Source organism: Polypterus senegalus, chromosome 6 (assembly GCF_016835505.1).
Source record: "Polypterus senegalus isolate Bchr_013 chromosome 6, ASM1683550v1, whole genome shotgun sequence".
In the NCBI taxonomy this organism is placed as follows: Eukaryota; Metazoa; Chordata; class Cladistia; order Polypteriformes; family Polypteridae; genus Polypterus; species Polypterus senegalus.
Genome location: NC_053159.1, coordinates 78666264 through 78686523, shown reverse-complemented (window position 1 = coordinate 78686523; position 20260 = coordinate 78666264). Strand labels below are relative to the sequence as shown.

General features: G+C 37.9%; 1 protein-coding gene and 1 long non-coding RNA gene across 2 annotated transcripts in view; one reads left to right on the top strand and one right to left on the bottom strand.

Moving 5' to 3' along the window:
- Positions 1–8822: 8822 nt before the first annotated feature.
- Positions 8823–18237, bottom strand: LOC120531204. The gene is made up of 3 exons (XR_005634072.1): positions 17787–18237; positions 17451–17572; positions 8823–9044 (listed from the first exon to the last, which is right to left on the bottom strand). It is a non-coding gene; the product is annotated as an uncharacterized LOC120531204 (long non-coding RNA).
- Positions 18238–18259: 22 nt separating this feature from the next.
- Positions 18260–20260, top strand: part of LOC120531203 (insulin-like growth factor-binding protein 5) — a 45291-nt gene continuing 43290 nt past the window's right edge. The window contains exon 1 of the mRNA XM_039756401.1: positions 18260–19199. Coding sequence (XP_039612335.1) covers positions 18866–19199 — 334 coding nt within the window. The 5' untranslated portion in view covers positions 18260–18865. The remainder of the gene's footprint in view (positions 19200–20260) is intronic.

The following is a 20260-nucleotide window of genomic DNA, read 5'->3' as shown; positions in this document are numbered from 1 at the left end:
AAGACTTCTTCGCTCTATTAAAGTATGTAATTTAGTGCCATAAGCTTAGCAAGTATTTTACTAGATTGCCTTACACACTTAGAATTACCTTTAAATACTGTTTATCAGATGCAACCAGCCACCTGAGTGTTCCACTATGTTTTCTGTCTTCACCTCAATCAGATTCTTCAAATTTCTTTATGATTGATAGATCACCACATCATGAAAACCTAGTGTCCTCACTGACTGTCATAGACATCAACTTGTCATAAAGATTGGGGTGGGTTAAAAATTAAAAGCAACAACAAAAAAAAGAAATAAAAAAAATTCTCTAAAATTATATTATATCTCATTGATTGAATGCTGATATTGAATTCTTTGCATATTTAGAATAGGTTACCACAGACAGGATTTATGGGTACATTTTTAACGATAAACATTATACTACAATTTCATACAATTTTTTGAATTTATAGTATTAGACTAGTCTTTCTGATTCAGGGACCTTATGAGGCTGTATTAAATATTATGATGTCACTATTACTGTAATATGTCTGTTTGGTCGACAAGTCAAATAGAAAGCCTTTCAAAATACTTTTGTATACTGCTATTAAATATTAAAGTCTTATTACCTTGTCCGTATTAGGCTTCTCCATAATACTTGTAAAGAACATGGTTATTTCAGTCACCCTTTAAAACCTTGACCTAGCAAAGGCAGAGTTACAACCTCTGTAAACACACCCGCAGCAAGTGGAGAATGCTACATGGCAAGAGGATCCACAAAATGGTACAGTGGTAAACTGAAGATAAACTTTGGTAGCCTTCTTAGCATTACACCTACTACTGGAGAAATGAGGCAAAAATATTTTTTTTCAACAACAAAAAAACCCCCACTTTTACATGTAACAAACATGTAAATATCACAACATCAACATAAATAGAATAGGGTAGGTATGCCTACTCTAGTGTCCGCAGATTTAGCAAATGTAATTTGTTAAGTATGTTTTGAAACAGTCATCAATGCACAGCCCGATGCTGCAATCAGGACAGTAGAAATGAGGTTCTTTGTGGATTTTACCACCCATATTTTCTCTGTTGCTTGCACATGAGAGTGTAGATGTGCCCGATCTACATGATGGAGATGCCCATTGTGTTATTGTAGATTCTTGTTCTTCCACTTTATCACAGTCATTTTATCTTTTTGCCACGCTGAAGCTTCCTTCTGACCAACTACACCAGGCACATCATGACAGTTTTTTCATACAATACCTTATGCATCAGTTTGTGTGCCAATGTCAGATGGCCAATTAACTTGATTCAACTAATGGTTCAGTTTCACTTTATTCTAAAACTGGCCTTACAGTTTTTCACTCAGTTGTGCGTTTTGGTTGAAGGCTTTGCCCCACTAATGCATATTGCTAAGTTACCACAGAGAGGCAAAATACATAAAAAAATATTCAGTTTATTTGCAGCATGATGTTATTTTATCCACTAGATGACAACATAATACTATTCTGAGTGCTGTTTGGGCTTAACACTGTACATGGGAATAATACAGCTATCCCCAAGAGACACTTGGACTTAACTGTATTTAAAAAGAATTCTGAACCAGAGAGAAACAATTGGGGGTTAATGCCAAAAAGCTAAGGTGCAAAAAACCACAGAAGCAAACCTCAGATTTTTAATTGTTGTGTATCAAAGCCCTTTGATTAACGTATTATTAACCAGAAATTCTGCTAGAATTTGCACAATAAATTTTTCAAAACCAGAGATCATTACAGTGGAAGGCCCAGAAGGTCAGTTGAAGGAGTTCTGGGTAAATATGTTTGGCACCCAAATATTAGTTTAGGGTGTGAAAAGCGTACCCCCAGACACAGACAGACTGACACCAGAATGTCCAAAACACACTTTTTATTCTTAGCACCACAATGTCTTCACGCACCAACTCTCTTCCTTTATTATTTTTCCTCTTCTTCCTCTCTCTTGACCTCCTGTCCCTCCTCACAAGCTTTGTCTCCTTCCTCCCAACTCTGGCTCGTCTACTGGAAGGAGGCGGCCCCTTTTATTATGACCCGGATGAGCCCCGGGTCTCCCCCTGACGTCACTTTCTGGTGTGGCGGAAGTGTCAGGAAAGCATCTGGAAGCACTCCGGGTCTTCTTGGAATTACTTCCAGCAGCACTTCCTGGTGTGGCGGAAGTACTGCCATCCAGGATTCCCTAACTGTCCGGGCGCCCCCTGGCGGTGGCCACATCCTCTCAGGAGTGTCCCAGCTCCGTCCTTGTGGCCCCCAAATAGACCTGGGCGGCTGCCCACTCGTGGCCGAGGAGAAGTATTGTCCAACTCGGGGACTGTCCAGGCGTCCCGGCCGGCAGTGTCCCCGCTCATCTGTGACAAGGGACAATTCCTGTAAAGGTAGTTTTAGTGGGCTGCGAGAATTTTTTATGTTCTGTTATAAATTTGCACTATTTCCTATTTTATTGTGTGTTTTATTTTTTAAAGAAATCCATGCTATCATTGTGTCTTCTTTGAACTGCTATTTTGCCAAGCATTCAGACCACAAAAAGAATGTAAATGAGGGAGAAATAACCCAGGAGATGGAATGAATAAAAGTGTTTGGCAGTGGTGTAAATTTAACATAAGTGGGAAATCTGTAACCAAGAAGCTGTGAAAAACCAAACCACTAAAACGAGAATCAAAGTCGAAATGAATCTTACCAAATCCTTACATTAGTGTGTACCCAACTATATTAATATTTGAAATGTATTATCTTTTTGAAATTGGGTGGAATAGGAGGGCTAGGTTCTTTTCTGTCCTATGCTTGCTTATTGTTTACCTCCTGTTATTATGTATTTATTTACTAAAAAGTTGATCTAATTTGGGGTAATAAAATACTGAGTGCTGGCATTTTAAATAAGGTTCAATGTGTTGTGACAGTGTCTGATCCCATAACTGGTAATGGACACCATCTCCAGAAACAGTATTGCCACAGCCATGAGAAAATTCATAAAATAACATTGCCCATAACAAAAGAAAACTATAAAGAGAAATATATTCATGAATTCCAAAAATCATAAAACAGATTCACTACACCGTGGTTCTTTATGGCTTCAACAATGACTGATGAACTCTCCATACAGGACACAAAAGCTCTGAAGTGCAATAGAAGAAAGAGTATTGTCTTTCAGTACAGAGTAGACACCCTCATGTATAGGCAGGCAAATTAATCTGGTGTATTGTTTCCAGGAGTCACATGTATTTTGTATAACAGTACCTTTGATATAAGCAGTAAATAAGTATCTTTCTGCAGATTCTAATCATTCTAAAACAATTGCAGCATAGTCAATTGAATAGGGAAAAATAAAAGGCTAACAAGAAAACACTGAAATAAAGTTCCATAAACTAAATTCCATTGGCAATAAAAAACTGTTAAATAAAACAGTGACTGGTTGCATTGAAAAGATGCCGAATATACCCTTCTTTTGACATGCTGATTACATGATACAGCACATTGTGTTTTACTAATAGAGAACATTGTGTTTTACAATTTTATTGGTTATGCAATATTAAAGGAAATATTAATTATTCAATTTATCTGGAAACTGTAGCTTTGTTGTCAATTATCTTGCTGGATGCTTCGTCATTTTCTTAATCCGCTCAATCCACTGTCTTATTAACAAACAGATTCAAATAATTATACTATTACAGTAAAACCTTGGATTGCGAGTAACTTGGTCTGCGAGTGTTTTGCAAGACAAGCTAAAATTTTTAATAAATTTTAACTTGATAAACGAGCAAGGTCTTGCAATACAAGTAGTACATATACGCTTTGCCTGCCGAGCATTACGTGCAGATTGTGAGTAATCGTCTCCCATGCTCGTTCTCAGTCGGTGTGCCTCACTCATATAGACATCTGTATGAGTGTATACTGTTTACTATAGAATGGTGACCACGTGTGTGTGCTGTAACGTGCGAGTCCCTGTCGTGCACCCCAAAACACGAGGCCGAGTCTCAGTACTTTAGCGAAATCAGCTTTATTCAGCATGAAACCGGAACAACACGGTTATATATTGTAGCGGGATCTACCTCTCTCCTACTGTATATAGAGACACAGCAATCAGGCAGGGTTGTGACCAGGTTAGTGGCTAAATACTGTGCTCTTGCATTTATAATGTTCCTTGCATCACCCATCGACGGTAGGCACTTATAGCTTGACTGCAATCTTTTCTGACTTACTTTTATGGTGAACTGCTAGAGTGCTTGGAGCCTGCGGTTGCTTTGGGATGCTGTTTCACGTGTTGTCCAATTGGGGCGTTTGGGAATCTCAAGAGAGTTTATAAACTTTACAGTGCGTAAAGCATTTTTTTAAATTTTTTGTCCAAGTGTAGTGACTCTTCAGGCAAAAGCAATGGTCAACTTGGACAGGTTTCCTTGTTAAAATCGCAAAAAAAAGAAAAAGATTCCAGTGAGCCAATAGATAACAGTGTTAGAGTGAAAGTCATCCTACACAATAACTCTCCTCCTCCTCCTCTCCTCTCTCGTCTCCCTCACACCAGCCACAATTCTTTTCAAAGGTAAAGTGCAGGTTAATTTGTTTAAATATATTTTTACTTTATATTTTGTATTAATTATTTTTATATAAAAACATTTGTGAGTTATAAAACAAATTATCTAAGTTTCCATTATTGCGTATGGGGATATTTGCTTTGATATACTAGTGCTTTGGATTACAAGCACGTTTCCGGAATGAATTATGCTCGCAAACTGAGGTTCCACTGTATATTGCAAGAAAGCTATATCATTTAAAACAGAGTTCATTTATCACATTATGAATGTTCTGTGAACAGGCTGATAGGTGCAATAGTACTTTTAAAGAGCAATTCTGTGTCACCAGAGTCAACCCAATCTCCTACCTGTGAGATGCCATCATTTGAAGCTAGTAGTCACTCAGCCTCTTCGCTCCCACACCCCATGCCAGCAGTTAATTTGCCTTCTATTCACCACATATAAACACTCACTGGTACCCCCCAGCAAACTTTTGAGACAAGCATATCAAATGATGTGAGACATTACCTTATTGCACCACCACCTGATAATGCTGATTGTTCTCTTGTCCTGTCTGATTCCATTAGGTGGGATTTGGACATGAGAAGACCATTTCGGAAAAAGTACTATTTCATTTTTTCTAAACAGAAAGGATGGTAGAAGCTGCCATCATCATTTTATGATAACATTAGTTAATCAAAAAAAAAAAAATAAAATAAAGAAGCTGGCTTACCTACTCAAAAAGAGATTCCCTCCATTGCTTCTTCTACAAATTGCTTTCATCCAAAAACTATAAAGTGACCCATTAGTGACTTAGTGTAGTAGTCCAGGTGGGCTCCATGCTACCTTGTCACTTCCGGGAGCCTCTTCAACTCATAACCATCAATATTTTTTAATTTATTATTTGCACTTCACGTTGTTACAATGTGGACCCTGAGCTTTGCAATTTTGTCGATCTGTATACTTGTATATGGTTGAGAGGACAATAAAGTTTGTTTTGACAAAATATCTTGCCAAAGGCACAATACCATGGGCTACTGGCATTGGGCATCAAATGGTTCAGAACTTTTGTTATTTATTATACCTGTATTCAAGGTTGTATTTATGATTTTACAGCTTTTGTAAAGCAAAATATATCTGTGATATTTGCTTGTTACATCCATCAACAATCAACATTCTAGTATTCCAGCTGTTCCCAAGAAACACTGCAATTTGAATGTTTCTTGCACAACAGACTTGACTGTATTAAATTAATACAGTGTTCTCAAAAGTATAAGCACTGGACCATTTTTTTTTGTTGCACTCACACAGCTGCTAGATTTTTTACTCTCCACATCAAAAACATGGACAATGTAATTTTTACCTCTAGCAGCAATGGCCCTATTTAAAAAAAAAAAAAACACAGCCTTTTTCAGTGCCAAGTGCATCCAGAATCACCTGTTGAAACAGCATGTAACTTTTTGGCTAAACTATGTGGTACTGTATATTATTTGCAATGCCAAGTGACTTTACATTTGAATTGTACATAGATAAATCTCCCGTTTTTCTCTTCATGGAAATGAGCTCTCTCTGGTCCTTTGCCAGTCTAAATAATTACCTTGAGTTCTGTTAAAAGAAAGAGTCTTTGCTTTTTTCTGTATTCAGTAAGTACAGTGCGATTCTTTCCATAAACTTCACCTTTACTTTTTCTACAGTTTGTATGTCAATGTTCAGAATGAGCAGCTCAAATACGTGTGTCAGTGTGCCCAATTTAGCCCAGAAAACCCTGAATCCCTACCTTCTTCTGCAGCACAAACCTAATTTATATTCAGATATAATATCCAGTCTCTGACACATTCTGTCTTGGTTGTTCCTGTACATTATATTACAGGAATGATGTACAGTAATTTAGATGGATTGTATATGTTTGTCAGGGGTCAAAGTCCAGGGCTCATACTGGACTTCAAATTATCCTCATGACCTCATGACCCCTTATTAGGTCATAACCAAGATGGGCACAGTGGCAAGTGAAAGCCAACTACTAGGTTCCATTAAACAAAGTGCAAATTCATTAAAACAAAGTCCAGATAGTAAAGGGCAGTGCAGATGTACAAACTAAAATCCATAAATAACTCATAAAAAATAAATGAGTGCTTTTGTGTAGGATAAAAGTTAACAGTAAATACCTTAAACTTATATTAAGAAAAGCTGACAGGCTTTATGATAAGGCACCCCAGCAAGCCTTTTGCAGCTCTCTCTCTCTTTCTCCCCAGACAAGCGGGTCTTCCAAGCTGGTCTCCAGAAGCTACAGACACTAACACATGACTCCTGTCCCGCCTGCCCACTTGGGCCAAGACACAACTATCTGGCACTCCCTCTTCCCATACACTCCAACATGCTACCTGGATCCCTGGTAGGGTCAATCCAAGTCCCTGCTCCAAAACCACTGGTCACAGGAAACACACCTCAGACTGCTATAAACTATACCTACTTACACTGTCTCCACCACACTTTCTTGTGCTCCCGAATTTTGCCTTAGCATTTCTATTACAACCAACCACCAACCATTCTGTTGCTCCCTTCTACTACTTGGACTCTCCTTTTGAACATGTTGGCCAGTGCAGGTGCGCAATTATGCACCCCCGGTGTACTGAGGCAATCAGACAGACTATGCACATGACAGCATTATCCTCCGACCACCTTTTTGCTTAATAAGAAGCACTTATTCTTCAAGTAACACTTCTGCTTCACTTTAGCTGTCTCGCTGTTTAAGATTTTGAACCCTTATTGATTATTTTAGTCTTAAACAGCTATATTCTTGGTTTTTGATTGTTGCTAATTAGCAATAACATGAAAATGACAAAAGAGACCAGCATTTCTCCATTTAGATTGTTACCATTTACACCTGCGTGTATTTATCATGCACTATTGGGTTTAATTAAATACTTGGAAGGAAAGTGAAGAGAAAAAAAGTGAAGAACTGAGAATTACTCATCCATTATAGCCTTCAAATCATTTGAATGATATCCTTAGAAAGGGGAAGAAAATCTAGGATATGAGAATAACGTGACACAACAGATTTAAAGCTCTAACAAGCCATGAAATTAAATTATTGGCAAGAATTGCTTTCTAATTAAGCAACCGGATTAGAAAAAAACCTTCTGCCACTGTGGCCCTCCAGGACCGTGAATGATGACCCCTGCTCTAAAGATTTGCATTGTCACAGTCCTCGCCTTGTGCTAATGCTAAATTGACCCCTGATGTATGCGTGTTTGTTCACCCTGGAATTGACTGACATCCCACCCAGGGATTGTTTTAGCCTTGTGCGTCAATCTTGCTCCAGCTTCCCTACAACCCAGCTCTTGATAAGCAGGTTTAGAAAATGGATTTGTGTATGTTCAATATTGGTCTAATCCCTTACAAACAGTGGACACAATATCCAATGGATGGATATGTGTAACTTCAATATTAGTCTAATCCCTTGTACTGTATACAGAGAACACAATATCCTACTGATTATTTTAAGTGACAATTACTTGCTCTGTTGGCCCATATGTCTTTCTTAGATATAGTATATATAAGGGCTTAGTCTTTTAAAAGGTGCAATAGTTTTGAGAGTATGACAATGTGTCTGGTAAATGCCATGATTGTGTAGTGCCCAGAAGTAAACCCCAGCTAATGTTTAAAGGCCAGTCTCTGCAAAGGGTTAAGTGAGTCTAGAACTGATAGGTGAAACCAGAAAAGGCAGAGATAGAGAAAGAGTGAGATATGTTGAATATATTGTATAAGGTTTACTTTTCATCACTGATTACTTAGCAAAAAATAGTTGTACATAAAGATAGCAATCTAGATAGAGAAGGATAATAAATATGCTGTTTTCCTGCACATTCCCTGAAAGAGGAAGATCTCTGAGATTATCAGAAAAGCGCACTTACTACACCATCATCATGCACTGGAATTTGCTCCTAAAATTTGCAAACTGACAAAATATTTTGTTAGTTATGCGGGAGGTGAGAGACAGAGGCCTTTGTAGTGATAACCAGTGTGAGGAATATAATATATCTATCCTACCTAATGTAGTAGAACAAGATGAAACCAAAAAGGACTGGGGCCTATTGTGTACGTTATATTTATTTGGAATTTTTGTGTTCTCCTTGGTTCATCCCTCTATGTGTATTTTGGTTCATGTCAGCTCATTTTAATTTATATTTGTAGATGTTACTTTAGTGCTACATTCTCCGCCACCTAAAACATGATGCATCCATTCATTTACTGAAGCCACTTAATTCAGTATAACAGATTTATTGCTGTCACCGTATAATTACATTACTGTTTATTGACTTTTCATTTACTAGTAACATAGTCTTGTAGGTCCAGATGTGATTGTAGAATGAGAACACACCATAGGTTCGTAGTGAATAAATCTGCTGCTGAAAAAATTCCATCCACAGGGCTTCTTCTTAAAACCCTGTCCCAGATTTCCTCCAGTCCATACAATTTAAACATTTGGGGCTTCAGTGCCTCGTATTTATACACAAAGTAACTATGGAAAGACAGGGAAAGAGAAAAACAAATGAACTTCATCGCAATAAATGTACTGATGGCACATATCAGTAAATTTTAGGAAGAAAATATGGAGATATACCACAAATACAGGTCTAAGCTCATAAAAGCAATAAAGTGTATGAATGTCAATACCAGGATAAACTGGAGATGGAATATAATAGTATAAAACATTCATGGAAATGCATGAATGGGTGTAGAGATGCTTGCAGATAAAGTAATGCCTAATGCTATTATGATCCCGTTCTCAAGGAACTAAAAGCCAGACCTATGCTCCACAAAGTCTGAACTAAAGAGTAGGCCTCACTACCTCAGGCCCCAAATTCAAAAGACAGGCTTTTGGTCTGTTCAGGACCAAAAACTGGTGCAAAGGCTTTTAAAGTCACAAAAATCAAAATAAAAAGCAAAATCCATAAGACTGGACACAATGCTAAAGTTGCTACTTCATCTGTGGCATCTTCTTAAATACTCTGGAGGAGTATTGCAGTACTATATTATTAGGTGGCCCCACCTTCTAAGCTCCACATAAACATACAAGGAACTTACATTAAAAAAGGACACAAAGACACAAAACTAACTTTATACATAAACTCAAAATTAATAAAACAATATTTCTCCACATACAGTACAAAAGATAAAAACAAACTAAATAGTATTAGAAAACAATTCATAAACAATAACAAAAAGATTAAACAAAAAGAAAACAAATTTAAGCCACAAATTAAACTCAGGTTGAAACATAACAAATCCAATCTCATCCATATTTCTCTCCCCTTAATGTGCACTTAATATCTTCTATGCTTACTTTGATCCTGTAGTGACCAATTAGTTAATGTATTCAATGACATGAACCTGTGGTCCCTGCCTGCTTCAAAAAGACAAAACATAATCCCTGTGATTTAAAAAACAAAAGTAGTCTGTCAAAGTGGCTACTGAATGGTGGCACTCACTCCAATCATAATTAAATGCTTTGAAACACTGAATTTGAAGAATTTGTAAGATGTGTACCATACTTTTAAAGAAAAGATGACTGATCAAGCAAATTAAATTCCTTTTACTTTTAATGGAATCCAAGTTAACTACAAGTCACCACGGAATAGCACAACCAGTAAACAAACATAGTAATAAGGAAAATAACGAGATGGTCCCTGTTCAAAAGTTTGTTTACCCTTAGTTCTTAATACTATTTATTTCCCCCTTTAGCAGCAATGATGACATGCAGTATTTTGTGATAGTTGTGGATGAGGCCCTTGATTTTCTCAGGTGGTAGAGCTGCCCATTCTTCTTGGCAAAAGCCTCCAGTCCCATAAATTCTTGGGTTATCTTGCATGAACTGCACATTTAAGATCTCCCTAAAGTATTTCAGTGAAATTGAGATCAGGAGACTGATGGCCACTCCAGTACCTTTTCACTGCTGTAGCCACCAAAGGGTCAACTTGGCCTTGTGTTTTGGATCATTGTCATGTTGAAAGATCCAAGTGCGTCCCATGCACAGCTTCCAGACTGATGAATGCAAGTTGTCCTCCAATATTTTCCAGTTACATGCTGCATTCTTCTTGCCATCAATTTTCAATAAGATACCTGTGCCACTGTAGCTCACACACCCCCATAACATCAGAGATCCACCTCCATGTTTCACAGTAGGGATGATATACTTTTTGTCATGGGCCTTGTTGCATCTCCTCCAAACACAGCATTTATAGTTGTGACCATAAAGTTCCATTTTGGTTTCATCACTCCAAAAGACTTTGTTCTAGACGTTGTGAGGCTTGTCTAGATGCTGTTGGGAATATTATAAGTAGGCTGTTTTGTGGCATAGGCACAGTAAAGGCTTTTTTCTTGCAACTTGACCGTGCTGCCCATTTTTGTTCAATTACCTCCTCATTGTGCATCTTGAAACAGCAATATCACTTGTTTGCAGAGGAGCCTGTATATCAGCTGAAATGGCATGTGGGTTTTTTTTCTTGGCAGCTCAACAAATGATCCTGGCAGTTGTGGCTTAAATCTTGGTTGGTCAACCTGACCATGGCCTGATAACAACAGAACCCCTAACTTTCCACTTTTTTTATTAGAGATGTATCCTTTTACTGCTTTATACAAATCATCAACCTTTTCTCCTAGGCCTTTTTGACAGTCCTTTTGCTTTTTCCAATGGCTTTTTATCTAGCAAAGTCAGTGAAGCTCTGCCTGAATTTAATTGACCATAAACAGACACTTATTACAATCCAAGATGTTAATTGTGTGGACACTCTCCCTTAATTAACCTTAAATTGAACCTGTGTGTGTCAACCTATATATATATTAACAGCCCCAGCATTCAAGGGTATGCACACTTTTGACCAGGCCCATTTGCGTGATTTCAGTTATCATTATGATTTAAAAAGGGCACACACAATTATGCGATAATAAATTGCCTCGCCTGAGCACACTCCCTAATTAAAAGGAAAGCTTTTTGCATTATTACTTATATTTTGCAAACAATGGACAATATTTCACAGTTTCTGCCATGGTATGTAAACGTATAATGACTGTGAATATACTATATATATTACTGGTCAAAAGTTTTAGAACAACTCAGTTTTTGCAGTTTTTCTTCAGATTTTATCTTGCTGGTCAAAAGTTTTAGAACAACTCAGTTTTTGCAGTTTTTCTTCAGATTTTATCAGTTAAAATGCAATGAATGACCTAAAATGGTAAAAAAGTAAGCAGTACATTGCCAGAGGCTTGAATCTAAAGTTTAGGTTAGCAAAAACTGAAAAACGGATATTTCAGAATATTGAAAATCGGCCTTCTTCAGGGAACAACTAATAGGTTATAACCTACAGATGTTCTGCAGCAATAAAGGTAAATTAAGCATTGAAAATTAAAACACACAGTTTGCACAGGTGTCACAACTTATATTGATTACTTAAAAACCTTCTGTTTGTCTTAAAGCAGAGTTGGACACTGACTGTGTCACTACATCCACTGAATGCTACTTTGACACAATGTAGAAAGTTGTAAATTATAGTGATAATGGCAAGAAAATGGCAATTATCAAGTGAAATGAGACAGAGCATGATTCCTCTTAGAAGTGCAGGCCTTTCATTTAGAGAAATTACAAAAAAATCTAAGTGTCAGTAAGTATGGCGTCCTACATAATCCAAAGGGAACTGGAAACTGGAAGGAACTCTGATAGGAAGAGATCTGGCAGAGCCAAAGTCACAACCCAATCAAAAGACAAATTTTTGAAGGTCACCAACTTATATGATAGGGGCCTCAAAACACAGCACCTTCAAGCATAGCTTAACAGTGGTTGAAAAAAGCAAGCCTCATTTTCTGCTGCAAAAAGGTGACTTTGTAATGCAAGTTTGACAGGGTGAGTGGCAGTAAGAAAGCCATTCCTTTAAGGACAGAATAGGACCTTGATATACTGGCTGTGGACTACTGCAGACTAGAAGGAAATTCATCACGCAAGATGTTTTTACACCATTGAGTTGGTGAAAGAATGGTTCATCAGGGTGTGACATCAACTGTCAAACATGGAGGAGGAAGTGTGATGGTCTGGGGTTGTTTTGCTGATGGCAGAGTTGTTGACTTGCGCAGTGTGACTGGCATTCTGAATCAAAATGGTTACCAGAGTCTGGCTGTTATATCACCAAAAAGGTGGTTACTTTGATTAATCAAAAATTTGAATAACATTTTGTACACTTAATGATTCCTTGACTTTGTTTATATTTTCCATTGTTTATTTGTATCTCTTGACTTCCTGAAACATTAAAACATTAAATTGCATGCATTTCCATAAAAACTGAAAAAAAACTGTGAGGAGTTGAGGCCACTTGGAGCTTGGAGTTGGAAGTGAAGTGGATGCAAGGCCTCAGGCAAGGAAGTGGACAGAAACCTGCTAGTACCATTGGTGAGACAAAAGGTAGGCCAGATAGAATATCTCATGTATTGTGAAGAAAATGGTGACTGAGTATTGTTACCTCCCTGGAACCCTTCTTTCTATAAATAAAAAACATTGTGACTGGACTGTGTGGTGTCTGAGGGTCATTTTAAGTACTGGGTTAACTCAAGAGCATCCCCCACTGGTCACAATATATATCCACATAGTATATATAGAACAACCAAAAAAAAGGTGAAAATGTGGGTTGAGGTCCCAGTGTATGGCCCGTTTAATATTGCTGTTTGAAAGACAAAACAAAGTGTACAAATATAGATGTGGCAGCTTGTAGCTATGATTGAAAGGAAAGTTTCAAGAGGGCGAGCTCCATCCTAGTGGGAAGATGGACTAGGAATGAACACCGCCTTCATGTTGCAAGTACAAATATACAGTGGCCAGTCCAGAAGGAGCACAGCTTGTGATGACATGATAGAAGTAACCTTATCGCTCCTCTACTCTGAATGAACAAACGGAATAACAGTTAGTAAGAGTGTCATACCCTTATCATTCACTGTATATTCTATTACGAAAACCCATAAAATGCTCCCTACACTCACATGTTTAGCAAAATGCATATATGATTATATATATGATGCACTCTATGTATACTGTTAATTTGTATTTGTTTAATTATGAAGTTTATGTTAGTGTTTATCCTTTTGTTGGTATTCCTGGTACTGTTAACATTTTGAGTAGAGTTGCAGTAAGAATTTCATTATACTATGCATACATGACAATAAACTACACAGAATGAATGAACACCAACCACAAAAGCAGGCACCTAACAATTTTCTTGAAAAATGAAGTGTTGTATTTAATGAGTAAGACTAGGCTGGCAAAATGAAAAAGGCAAGAAAACTTACATGAAATGGAAAAGAAACTTTCAAGCCTTCTAGTTGCTAATACATTTACATGTTCTTATTTGACTGACACCTTTATCCAAGGTGACTTACAACTCGTGACATACAATTGGTTTAATTTCTTTTGTTTTTCCTATTGGAGCAGAAGCAGGTCAAGTGACTTCCTCATGTTCACACAGTGTCATATATATTTAAGAGACCAGGAATGAACAAGTTAAGGACACCAACAAATGTATGGTAGGCACTACAGGGCTAATTTATTAGCAAACAACTCCATGCTTAAATTACTTCTCAATTTGATCTAATTTATTCTTTATTTGTTTAGGGTAGAGAATGATGTAGCAGATTAGTAGTAACATAAGATTGATATCCACAAACTGATTTTATAATAAATTTAAAAGATTTGCAAAGTTTATCAAAGAGAGCAGTCCTGAAAAGAACTTTAGGACAATGAATAAAATAATAAAGCTTAGGCTAGGTTACAGAAGCTCTTATGATTGATAAGAGCTCCTTCTAGTGGAAGAAAGCAAAGACTGCAGGGATAAAGTATTTTCAGGGTAAGCAGCTTTGGTTAACTGGAAATTAGTTTTCCATATTAGTATTTGTGTGTGCTTGCTGTACACACAGTATATTAATAACTAACTGATTTTAACATAAAAAATGAAAGGTGTCAACATTGTATACAGAACGTACATCTAAAGAAACATTCAAAAAACACATTTTGTTAAAGAAGTCACACTTGGCTTGTTCCTTTCTTTAACCGTAACTATGATTCGTCTGCATCTCAAAGCCACAAATAAGTGTTATTTGAAGTGGAGCAAAAAGGTAACTTTTAAAACCTCTGCAAATATAGAACTGCTATTTTTAAAGTCCTCAGAATTACTTTTGGTGTCCAATTGATGAAACAGGTGACAAGTTTAAAGTTAAGCTATTTATAGCCCTAAAATAAGCAGTTACTATCATGGTTATGTAAATAGTCATAATACAGAGTCCTATACTTTTATTAAAGTCTATGAACTGGAAAATTGTAAGAGTTGCACTGTTCATTGTTTCTTTTATTCATAATTTCTTGACTTTTGTGACAACTAAGAAACAGCCTTGATAAAGCCCCTGAGCTGTCCTCAAAAGTGTTTGGTTCTAAAAATCAAGTCTGGACCTCTTGTGTTTATACACTTTTCTAGAACACAGACCAACTGTGGTGGTGAGAGTACATGCAATCAGATAACACACAGATGAGAATATTTAGACAGAAAGCCACGAAAGGAATCATCACTGTGCAGGTGGGTGCCTTTGGTGCATTGCATGAGGTTCACATTTCATCACTCACTACTCAGTAAACATCTTTTGTACATAAACATAAATATCTGCATACAGCAGGAATATTGACTGCATATGATACTCCTTCTGTACAGCTTTGAAAAGGAAACATCTCTAAGATTATCATTAAAATGTACTACCACAACTATCATCATGCATTGGAGTTAACCGGTAAACTGCCAAAAATACATTGTTAGCAAATTTCTTGCTATATTTTCCTTTTTCATGATACAAGATACTTGTATATTTGGATTTTTTATTTTATTTTATCTAAGGAATAAGAAAAGGTAAATAACTATCACATGGAACAAGGTGTGAAAAAATGTTCCAAACTATATATAAATCAAGGAAAAAGGTATCTCCTTGAGATACAGTATGTGTGGTAAGATGTAGATTATGATCGCACACAATAAAGAATGATTGATTGGATTACTTAATAAGGCAATGTTATAAATAAAAGAAAACGTTGCATTTCCTTTTTAAATGGCTGCATTGTACTTGATCATGCACTAAACTAGCCTTTATTTAAAATAAAAATTTAACTAGTGAGTTTTCATACAATTACTGTGCTTATTTTGCCATTCATATTTGTCAGGAATGGGCCAGACACAGGTGCAGAGTTTGGGGTACCAGCCTGGCAATTCCCCTTTAATAATAAAAGAAAAACAATGTTATGACACAAATAATAGTTATGATTGCCTTCTTTTAGCTCATTTAAAGTCTCCAAGGTAGAGGAATGGTCTGTTTCAGATGGGTAATTCAGAATTAACACCCACTTCCTGTCAGCAGGTCAGATTTATAGCAACCGTCCTGGAGGCGGCAGGGCTACCAGAGCATGCAAGGGTGTGCCCAAGGATCCTCGGACATTTGCACTTCAGGGAAAAGGGAAGATTTGGTTAGCAACAGTGCCCCTTTTAACCCTGGGGTGAAATGGCTTACTTCAGGATAGTTTTAAAGGTGTCCCCTATGCACACGTGTGACACATTTTACAATTATGTGCAGGCTCACCATCTGTAAAATGTACGTAGTACTGCACATCAAAATGCAGTATTACATGCATCATTATATAGAGAATATATATGAATGTACATTTATCAATGAGCCTAAGTGCATTGATTATATTGTGCCCTTCATATCTATCAATCTATCTATCTATCTATCTATCTATCTATCTATCTATCTATCTATCTATCTATCTATCTGTCTGTCTGTCTACTAGCACTCAAGATGACTTGCAAAAAAATTAATATGTTGTACATGAAAAACATCTGATTCTTTTGAAGAAAGTGCTAAGTTGACCATAAATCTATTTAAAGTATATGACATTTACAGTGCACTATTGTCCGGTCAAGAACTATAACAAGACAAATTATATTCAAACCCACTTCATGCAATTTGGGGTTGCAGGGGACCAGATCACATCTCTGTAGCAGTGGGTGCAAGGTGGGAAACATTCCTGGAGAGAGTGACAGACAAATGTTGGACACTCACACACAGCCAATTTGGAATCACCAGTCAAACTAACAAGTCTTTCAGTATGTTGGGAAGAAAACTGGTGTACCCAGAGGAAAAATCCATGCAGATCCTGGAAGAACATATCAAGTCAACACGGCTACTGGCTTGACATAAGCTTCAGGCCCAGAATTCTGGATCTGTGAGGCAGCAGCTCTACCCCATGTATATATAGTGTCAGACGTGTTCTTGTGGGACTCTTTCAAAGCTCCTGAGAGTTAAGAGAACACACTTCTGCTAGCTACCTCTTCTTTTCCATACACAGCCAAGAGGGGCAAAGCTCTGAAGACATCTAAACCACTTCCTTGATATTTCTGGAAATCACATCTGAAGCAGGCATCATATATACAAGGTACTTACGTGAAGTGTCTACTCATTCTGAGACCAGTGACTGTGACAGAGCTTGTATTCTGTAGCCAAACAGGGCTCTGTTTGTTCTCGTTTCATTCCATGGGATTTACCTGGAGGTACCCCAGCCCTTGAACCTTTGTCCAAGCAGGTATCCACAACTATACATCCACTCTATATGTATGTATCAAAATTATGAACAGAAAGAAAAATCAGCTTTATAAAACTGCCTAAAACAAGCTTTAATGTGATTCTTCAAATCTTAAAAATGAAGCAACAACCAAAATGTCTCCCCACAAAAAACAAAATGCTGTATGTGTATTGGTTGCAGAAAAGCTGAGTTTAAATTGTTATTTTTTTAAGAATGAGCATGTAATTATGTATATGTCCAATTTCAAAATGAAACTACTGTATAAATATTTACTTTATGCAGTCATCCATTCTTCAGTCATCTTTAGAGTTTATCCAAGGTTACCAGGACTGGAGCCGATTTAGACAGCTTCGTGAGCAAGGCAGGAACTAGTATATAAATGCCAGTTTTCATATCTGTTTCATAAGAAGCACAAGAGATTGGTAAATAAAGTATGTAACAATTACATGAATAATTCTACTTACTTTCATTTTAAATGTTTCTTTATACTATTCCAATCTAATTTAAAATTTTGTTTTTTCCACAGTCATGCTTCTATTTAAAAATGCATGGATCAGACGGTTGCAGATGAACTTTCCAATATTTTCGCATTAAAATCCATTTTCCCACCTTTCACTTTATAAGGCTGATTTGGCTCACTCGTTTCCCTGCCGTTTATGTGATGGAGGATCAGCCTCCGCTCGCAGACGTGAGACAGGTAGCACGTTTACAAAGGCACACTCTAGTCAAACAGGCTTTTTGGGAGGATTACGAGCAAGGAAACAAGGCGATATACACAAAGCGTTATTTCTATGGTCACTTGTACAAGAAAACGAGCCTCCAAGCTCCACCAATGCTCTGTTTCTCCTTTGGATCGAACGTTATGATGTTGCTGCACGTGACTGTGCGATAAGGTGGGAGCTTTTTTGGTGCCCACAGGCCATTTAATGCGTCTCGCTATTCTTTGTTTCTTTGAATTGATTTTTTTTTTTTCCTTCTCGGCCGCGCTACTTCTCACTCTTGGCATCTTCTTTGCCCTGAGTTTTTAAAGGCAGCTCAGATTGCAAAAGAGGGAAAAAAAGAGTTGCCGCCCAGGAACGCGAATACTGCATAATCGGTGTTTAAAAGGGCAAGCGTGCCCTTTAGTGGATCAGTCTGTGTAGAAAGTTGTCCTGGGGGGGAAGAATTGGATACGCCTAAAAACTTGTGGGATTGTGTATACTGATTTGCAGTTACTTGCACACACAGATAATTTGACACTGATCTTTCTCTGTTTTATTTTCCAAAGAAAAAAAAGTTTTTTGGAAAGGTCTATTTTTAATTAAACGCTTTGCACCTTTGATATTAATTTTTTCTGCATTTTTTGTTACAATTCTTTTTATAAGTATACTGTATGTACATTTATTTTAACTAAACATTTTTTTTTTCAAAATCTTAAATGAGCAAGTGGGTGATAGTGCATAAAGCAAAGATCCTGCTCAGTACACAGTGACTGGCCACAGGTGCGCGTGGATGCTAAAAAGGGAATCCTGAAGTGACAGCTCAGAAGGGCACGCATTTCGACACGCCTGTGGTGAGCAGCTATAAACCAATTTAACTCTGAAGAAGGTCTGGAGGAGTTCAGCACCCGGCATTTGTCATTTTCAGATTCAACCAGTGAACCTATCCCCCGCTTTTTTGTTTTTTTTTTTTCATCGTAAATTAAGAAGATGTACCTGGACTTATTTCTGTTGTCATGCTGTTTGGGACTGTCCCAGTGTTTGGGCTCCTATGTACCCTGCGATGCTTGTGATCAAAAAGCCCTATCAATGTGCCCCCCGGTAACGGGCGGCTGCGAGCTGGTCAAGGAGCCGGGCTGTGGCTGCTGCCTAACGTGCGCGCTGTCCGAGGGGCAGCAGTGTGGCGTGTACACGCAACCGTGCACTCAGGGGCTTCGCTGTCTGCCGAGGAATGGAGAGGAAAAGCCGCTTCACGCCCTGCTGCACGGCAGGGGAATTTGCCGACACGAGAAAGGCTACAAAGAGCACCATCCCGTTCTAGCCGGTAAGTAGTGGTGGTCTGACGGGGGAGGGGGAGCCGCGTTTAGGCTGCAGTGTTTCTGTTCGTGTCCGTGTCGGGGGGTTTAATGGAAGCTCAGTCTTAAAGTGTATTTCTGATGATATGTAAGTAATTAAAGGGTGTATTGTGTTTGTGTAACGAGTGGTACAACATATGACGAATGTGTATAGCCAGATATAACAATAGTTTAGGAAGGCAAATATTGAACGTGTGTTACTTATTACATTAAACAAGGATATAAATCCACAACGCACCTGCACTGGTGGCCATAGATGCAGACTTAAAAGGTCGATTTTATACAGATGGCTACTTGAAAGGCAAAGAAGTAACTTCTTTGTGTAATGCCTGGTGATAAATCATTACAACGCGAATTTTCAGAATTGTTTGCAGTAGAAGTTTTTAAAGCGTTCCTCGCCGCCGCCCTTCCTTAACTGTGGTACAAAAATCGCCCATTTTTATTCTGGCACGGTATTGCGAGCAGCAGGTTCACTGGGATGAGGTGCCGTGTCTCTTATAGCGAATATCCGCGCTGCAACGCGACTCCGCGGCGCACTGCCTCATCTCCACGCGTCCAGACAGTTAGCTTCAGGGAAGATAGCTGCTGATGCGTACGATTTTGCTCAATAGGTAATGCAGCAATCGGCAAACACCTTCTAGTTAAACGGAGAACTGCTATGCTAAAATTGCTATCACAGCGCACTTACAGAATCAAGTTTTAAACGTGCGGTTATGACAGTAGAAGAACCGAATGCCACCGCCCCCCACCCCCTATGGCCCCCCTCTTTTTTTGTTCAATGCCACCTGGTTAGGTGTGAGGCGCTGCCGATTGCGACCTACATTTGTGAGGCTCTTATGTTTGCATTCAGTGAAATATGAGCGTGTGCTACTTTTACCATGCGCTCAGCTTTCTTACTTTGAGGAGTCCACTTATATATTTTAATTCAATACTTTGTGCATGATTTTTGATTTGAATAGGTGAGTCAGTAAGGACGATACGCTTTACTTGTGAATCTGAATGGATTAGAGGAAGTCGTAAGTAATACATT